At 43.5% G+C, this 7,991-nt stretch overlaps 1 protein-coding gene across 1 annotated transcript; it reads right to left on the bottom strand.

The window, feature by feature from the left end:
* Nucleotides 1-4,107: 4,107 nt before the first annotated feature.
* dscc1 (DNA replication and sister chromatid cohesion 1) lies at nt 4,108-6,297 on the bottom strand. Its single transcript, XM_024139407.2, has 6 exons — nt 6,166-6,297; nt 5,842-5,980; nt 5,411-5,463; nt 5,108-5,262; nt 4,511-4,659; nt 4,108-4,317 (listed from the first exon to the last, which is right to left on the bottom strand). The coding sequence occupies exons 1-6, from the start codon at nt 6,248-6,250 to the stop codon at nt 4,206-4,208; spliced, it is 693 nt and encodes a 230-aa protein (XP_023995175.2). The 5' UTR covers nt 6,251-6,297; the 3' UTR covers nt 4,108-4,205.
* Nucleotides 6,298-7,991: the final 1,694 nt, after the last annotated feature.

The raw sequence follows: 7,991 nt of genomic DNA, 5'->3' as shown, positions 1-7,991 counted from the left end.
ATAGCCATTTTACAAATACAAAAAATAAAACATATCTAGCGGGAACCGGTTGTGATTCGGTCAGTGTTAGAATTCGTGCTATCTTGGTTCCCCATTGAATTTGACATTTAAAATGGTTAAGGTCAAGGTTAAGGTTAGGTTAGGACTTTTAGAAACATTTTCGACTTTTTTAACATTAAATAGATTTGGGAATGGGTGGAAAAATGGGCTTTTGGATGTCACATCCAGGCCTGTGCTTAACCTCAAGGATCATATCACCTCTACCTTACCTGACACTCTAGACCCACTTCAATTTGCTTACCGCCCCAATAGATCCACAGACGATGCAATCACCATCACTCTGAACACTGCCCTATCCCATCTGGACAAGAGGAATACCTACGTAAGAATGCTGTTCATTGACTATAGCTCAGCATTCAACACCATAGTACCCTCCAAGCTCATCATTAAGCTCGGGGCCCTGGGTCTGAACCTCATCCTGTGCAAATGGGTCCGAGACTTCCTGACGGGCCCGCCCAGGAGGTGAAGGTAGGAAACAACACCTCCACTTCGCTGATCCTCAACACAGGGGCCCCACAGGGGTGCGTGCTCAACCGCCTCCTGTACTCCCTTTTCACCCATGACTGCATGGCCATGCACGCCTCCAACTCAATCATCAAGTTTGCAGACGACACAACAGTAGTAGGCCTGATTACCAACAATGACAAGACAGCCTACAGGGAGGAGGTGAGGCCCCTCGGAGTGTGGTGCCAGGAAAATAACCTGTTACTAAATGTCAAGAAAACAAAGGAGATGATTGTGGACTTCAGAAAACAGCAGAGGGAGCACCCCCCATCCACATCGACGGGACCGCAGTGGAGAAGGTGGAAAGCTTCACGTTCCTTGGTGTACATTTCACTGACAAACTAAAATATTCCACCTACACAGACAGTGTGGTGAAGAAGGCGCAACAGCGCCTCTTCACCCCAAGAGGCTGAAGAAATTTGGCTTGGCACCTATAACCCTCTCAAACTTTTACAGATGACACAAATGAGAGCATCCTGTCGGGCTGTATAAACGCCTGGTACGGCAACTGCACCGCCGGCACCGCAGGGCTCTCCAGAGGGTGGTGTGGTCTGCCCAACGCATCCCAGGGGCAAACTACCTGCACTCCAGGACACCTACACATCCGATGTCACAGGAAGGCCATAAAGATCATCAAGGACAACAACCACCGAGCCACTGCCTGTTCACCCGCTATCATCCAGAAGGCGAGGTCAGCTGGGACCGAGAGACTGAAAAACAGCTTCTATCTCAAGGCCTTAGACTGTTAAATAGCCACCACTAGCCCCTTAGAGGCTGCTGGCCTAAATACCTACTGTAGACTTTGAAATCACTGGCCACTTTAATAATGGAATACCAGTCACTTTCATGTTTACATATTTTCCATTACTCATCTCATATGTATAAACTGTATTCTATTCAACTGTATTTTAGTCTATGCCGCCCGACATTGCTGCCCAAATTATTACATATTCTTAATTCCATTACTTTAGATTTGTGTGTATTGTTGTGAAATTGTTATATATTACTGCACTGTTGGAGCTAGAAACACAAGCATTACGCTACACCTGCAATAACATCTGCTAAACATGTGTATTGTGACCAATAAAATTTGATTTGACAAATGTAGTCTTGGACTGACCATATCTAAGTCCAATTTTAAAGTGTACATTCTGTTTGACACTAGGGGGCGCTCCACTCACTCCTCCAGCACATGGTAGGTGTAGGGATGGACTTGGTAAGGGTCCAATGCCAAGTGTAAGCTATGGATGTTCTGATTGGCCGAGAAGTCTGAGGGGGCTCCACTCATCTTTCATTGCTCTGATTGGCCGAGGAGTCATGGGCGTGTCTGTTGCTTGTGGACTTTATAAGTGCCTCTAAGGCCAACACTAATATACAGACCCCTTCACTTTTTCCATATTATGTTACGTCCTTATTCTAAAATGTATTAAATTGTTTTCCCCCCTCAAATCTACACACAATACCCCATAATAAAAAAGCAAAAATAGTTTTTAGAAATGTTTGCTAATTTATTAAAAATGTTAAACTGATCACATTTAAATAAGTATTCAGACCCTTTACTCAGTACTTTGTTGAAGCACCTTTGCAAAGATTACAGCATCGAGTCTTCTTGCGTTAAACGCTAGAAGCTTGGCACACCTGTATTTGGGGAGTTTCTCCCAATCTTCTCTGCAGATCCTCTCAAGCTCTGGATGGGGAGCGTCGCTGCATAGCTATTTTCAGGTCTCTCCAGAGATGTTCGATCGGGTTCTGGCTGGGCCACTCAAGGACATTCAGAGACTTGTCCAGAAGCCACTCCTGCATTGGAAGGTGAACCGTCGCCCCAGTCGGAGGTCCTGAGCAGGTTTTCATCAAGGATCTCTCTGTACTTTTCTCCGTTCATCTTGCCTTGATCCCAGTACCTGCCGCTGAAAAACATCCCCACAGCATGATGCTGCCACCACCATGATTCACGTAGGGATGGTGCCAGGTTTCCTCCAGATGTGATACTTGGCATTCTGGCCAAAGTTCAGTCTTGGTTTCATCAGACCAGAGAATGTTGTTTCTCATGGTCTGATAGTTTGCCTTTTGGCAAACTCCAAGCGGGCTGTCATGTGCCTTTTATTGAGGAGTGGCTTCCGTCTGCCACTCTACCATAAAGGCTGATTGGTGGAGTGCTGCAGAGATGGTTGTTCTTCTAAAAGTTTCTCCCATCTCTACAGATTAACTTTAGAGCTCTGTCAAAGTGACCATCGGGTTCCTGGTCACCTCCGTGACCAAGGCCCTTCTCCCTTGATTGTCAGTTTGCGGGCGTCCAGCTCTAAGAAGAGCCTTGGTGGTTCCAAACTCTTCCATTTAAGAATGATGGAGGCCAATGTTTCTTGGGGACCTTCAATGCTGCAGAAAATGTTTGGTACCCTTCCCCAGATCTGTGCCTCGACACAATCCTGTCTCAGCGCTCTAGTGGCATTTATTCAACCTGGTGGCTTAGTTTCTGCTCTGACATGCACTATCAACTGTGGGACCTTATAGACAGGTGTGTTCCTTTCCAAATCATGTCCAATCAATTGAACTTAGCACAGGTGGACTCCAATCAAGTTGTAAAAACATCGAGGAACAATGGAAACAGGATGCACCTGAGCTCAATTTCAAGTCTCATAGCAAAAGGTCTGAATACTTAAAGGTATCAGTTCTTTTTAATAAATTTGATAAATTTTCAACAACTAAAAATTAACTTTGTCAATATGGGGTATTGTGTGTAGATAGCTGATGATTTTTATTTATTTTTAATATGGTGTAACAAAATTTTAAAAAAATCAAGGGGTCTGAATACTGAACAAAAATATAAACGCAACATGTGAAGTGTTGGTCCCATGTTTCATGAGCTGAAATAAAAGACCCAGAAATGTTCCATAGCACAAAGAAACTTATTTCTCTCAATTGTGCACACATTTGTTTACATCCCTATTAGTGAGCATTTCTCCTTTGCCAAGATAATCCATCCACCTGACAGGTGTGGCATATCAAGATGCTGATTACACATGATCATTACACAGATGCACCTTGTGCTGGGGACAATAAAAGGCCACTAAAATGTGCAGTTGTGTCACACAACACAATGCCAGAGACATCTCACGTTGAGGTAGCGTGCAATTGGCATGCTGACTGCAGGAATGTCCACCAGAGAACTGAATGTTKATTTCACTACCATAAGCTGCCTCCAACGGCATTTTAGAGAATTTGGCAGTACGTCCAACCGGCCTTTTGACCAACCTTCGACCCCCGGGCCCCTCCCGCACAATTAAAAAAAAATATTTAGAAGAAAATCATTTATTGTGCTTTTTGTTTATATTTTATCCTAACCTTGTTTCCAACAGTAAAATATTGGGTTGGATCATTTTTGTGTTCTTTTAGAAATTAAAACACATTTTATTTGAAAGCCTTCTTGTCACTGCCCTTCTGCCTCTTGCCACTGGAGGTCACTAAATTATCAAACTGTGACATTATGAATAAAGCAGAAGATATACAGTATAGGTGGGAGGAAAAACACAAAGTAGGTAATAATTACAAAAACATTAGATTTTTATTACAACATTTTAACAAATACAACAATACACTGATTCCAAACAACTTTGCTGGTCAATTAAGATATCCAATCGTCTTCATGTTGCCACTGTCCTTCTTGAATTGAAGACTTTAATTCCATTTTGCGTGGACAAACGAGCGTATTTGGTCAGAAGAGCTCCAGTCGTTTGCTTTTCTCCACACAAGTCCCTGCATGAAAATAACAACGATTGATCCTCAATACTTTAACACAGAGAGCTTTCCAGATAAAGCAAGAAAGTTGGACCAACACTACCTYGCTGTGTCTGACYCCACAAACATCTGGCACACAAGTCTAAATCTCTAAWAGTCATTATTGTACAGTACAGAAACAACGGTCATTCTGATGCMCAGTTTTACTCACTGTATGTAAGGGGTGATGTCCTCCTCYGTCCACTTCTCTCTCATGGTGAAGAGATGGGTGAATCTCTCCAGTGTGTCCTCGGGAAGATCTTCCACTCTCAGCAGAAATATGGTCTCTGGTTTGGAGCTGCGGTCCACAAGGGCTAGACTCTGTATACAAACCCATAACCATCTGGATGATCTGGTAATCATGTCTGCCAACACCACGCCTTTAAAAATTTGTAATTACCATATTTCTAAAGCTAAAATAAAGCCTGCTGTAATGCCTAAAACGTAAACATCCATTATGAGATATTTTGCTGTAGAATCTGAGAATAGTCTTGTCCACATGTAAAAAACTGTGTCGTTAAAGACATCCTCTGGAATTTTGACTAGTAAGTATTTTTCAACTTCCCGAGTTGGGCTGAATGTGTCAATGTGTAGTTCATACATGCATAATCTGTGCGCAGAAAAACATCCTAACCTAAACTCCCTAAATTTGAAAGCAACTGTTTTCTGGAAGCTATTCGGCGCCATTTTCCCTACATTTTCTGCACTAGGTTTAATCTGGAAAACTGGCCCATCCATCTGTGCGCTGCCAGTCTGTCCCCTTCCTCACCTTCAGCTGGTCCAGTCTAGTGCCCATGCCCTCTGGGACACTTTGCTGCCACACCTCCTGGAACTCTGCCAGGTTGAACTTCACCGCGTTCTGCAGCAGCATCTGAGCTGTGGCTCTGCACACCTTGTCCTCGTTCAGCGCAAAGAACACCTCATCTGAAAAATATGACATTTTCGTTTCTGTTTAATATCAATTAAATAGCTGTGAAGAACCAAAATAGTGCATGAGGGAAGAGGTACTTGGCTTGTGTGTCACTCTACAGCACACCAAAGCATTAAAAACGTACAGTACTTTCTTAGTTACCGTTGTCCGTGTAGCGCCTTCCATAACAGTTCAAGCTGTGCTCTATCATCTCCCTGGGCAGGAGAAGGGGTTTGGATGAGTATTAAACGAATACATGTATCCCCCCCACATGCATGCACACTTCAATGTTGTCATGACGATTACATGCAACAGAACAGAGCTTCCGCACTCTTCGGTTCAATGCACATTTAAAGATATTGTGTTGTCCTGAGCCTTTAGTCAAATGTGGCCTTTGACAGAGCTTACAACATGATGACTACCTAAGTATACATCAAACTACTCTCCACTTTTACATTTTATTTAACTAGGCAAGTCAGTTAAGAACAAATTCTTATTTACAATGACGGCCTACACCGGCCAAACCCGGACGACACTGGGCCAATTGTGCGCCGCCCTACGGGACAGCCGTGACGTTGCCTAACTGCACCTACTGTGGCTCCAGACGTCCTAACTCCTCCAGACTGACACGAAGAGGGACTTTACTGAAGGACCAGGACTCAGAGTCCACCAGCTGAGTGATGTGACCCAGTAGCCTCATCTCATAGTCAAAATCCAACAGCCTCCAGTAGCCTGGAATACACAAGAGGGGAACATGTGAAAAAACACAGGACAAACAAACACATCCTCATGCATGTGGATACACCAAGGCCAGAATGATATTTCATGTATAGGACACAAACCACATACAGTAGATCACATATCTAAATGGAAAGTGTGAGAAAATAACATTTGGAAGATTTGAGAATCATTCTTACCGTTGACCTCACAGGCATGAATAGTCTGTAGCTGGGCCTCCAGTTCCTCCTCACTTGCTTGGATTCTTTCAAGCAGGTCTCCCATAGTGTACTGCCAAAAGGAAACGTTTTATCAAGCAGGTCTCCCAGTGTACTGCCAAAAGGAAACGTTTTATCAAGCGGGTCTCCCATAGTGTACTGCCAAAAGGAAACGTTTTATCAAGCAGGTCTCCCATAGTGTACTGCCAAAAGGAAACGTTTTATCAAGCAGGTCTCCCATAGTGTACATTTTACATTTGAGTCATTTAGCAGACTCTCTTATCCAGAGCGACTTACAGTAGTGAGTGCATAAATTGCCATACTTTTTTTGTACTGGTCTCTCATGGGAATCGAACCCACAACTCTGCGTTGCAAGCTCCATATTCTACAAACTGAGCACATGGGACTACCAAAAGGAAACGTTTTTAAAAACAGAGAACGTTAGCGTAGAGGCAATCAACAATCCATAGGTTCATTTTACTCAGTGTACAATAGAGATGATGTTCTAGGGTGTACTAGCCTTTCTTGCACGTGTCTTTTCTTAGCGCCACTAACTTCGCTGATGTTGTTATTGAGGAAAAGTTGTACGACTATGATGTGACAGTCCTACCTTAAGATTAATGGACTGTAAGTCTCTCTGGATAAAAGCGTCTGCTAAAATGCATATAATATGTAGAGTTAATAAGTACCTTCCCTCCGGGACATCCTCCTGCCACTGACACATGGCCCCTCGTACGGATTCTCCATCAGAAGTTTCTTCAGCTTCTTYAGTTTGGGATGGCGCTTCCTCAACTCCCAGTAACTGTTAGAAAAGCCCCAAATCTGTTGGGGGGAAAAGGGTCATTTCTTAGTCCTGTATACATTTCAACATGTTATTTCACACCACAACATTCTGTAGGTACTGGAGAGCATTATTGGTGTGTAACATTTGGGGAAAGTCGTACAGTATTGAGAACATTGAATGATGTGGGTCAGGTATTCCCAAACTGGGGTAACGAGCAATGCCGTCGGGGGGTACGCCAAATAAAGAAAGAAAAATACTTCACATCCTTCCAACGGGGCTATACATTTGGGTGAGTTTTTCCCCCCCCTCGCATCCTCATTTCACTGCCAAAAATAAAATGAAACCATCTAGTGTTCAGCGAAATAACAACAGAATGTAGCCTAGACAAATAATTAACATCCAATCACATTAACCGTTACGCTCTCGCGGGAAACCTTCACTCTTGCACCGATATTTAGAAACGAAACATGACAACTTGAAAAATAAGCCACAGGAGTTTTTAAATCGAGAATAAAGACGACTTTCGAGTAGTAAGACATATATAAAAGCAACAGATACCATTAATAAGAAGGGGTTAGAAGAGTCTTATATGGTGAGCTACCGAGTAGCTAGGACAGGCAAGCCCCATACTATTGTGGAGGACTTAATTCTTCCTGCTGCCGCGGATATGGCTGTGACAATGCTGGGGGAAAAGGAGATGTTTTGAAACAATTACTGCTTCGCATACGAGCCAGTGCGTTACAGCTGGATGAGTCAACAGACATGGCGGGCCTGGCACAGCTCCTGGTATATGTCCGTTACGTTTATGGGTGGTCAATTAAGGATGACATCCTCTTCTGCAAACCACTTGAAACCAGGACAACATGAGGATATTTTTTAAGTATTGGACAGCTTTGTGACATCAAATGGACTTCGGTGGTCAAGATGTGTTGGTATCTGTACTGATGGTGCAAAAGTCATGACAGGGAGACATAGTGGAGTGGTAACGTGCGTGCAAGCAGTTGCTTCCGACGCCACTTGGGTA

This window comes from Salvelinus sp. IW2-2015, unplaced genomic scaffold, assembly GCF_002910315.2.
Source record: "Salvelinus sp. IW2-2015 unplaced genomic scaffold, ASM291031v2 Un_scaffold1796, whole genome shotgun sequence".
Taxonomy (NCBI): domain Eukaryota; kingdom Metazoa; phylum Chordata; class Actinopteri; order Salmoniformes; family Salmonidae; genus Salvelinus; species Salvelinus sp. IW2-2015.
Note: the sequence above shows the minus strand (reverse complement) of the source record. Positions and strands in the feature narration are given on the sequence as shown.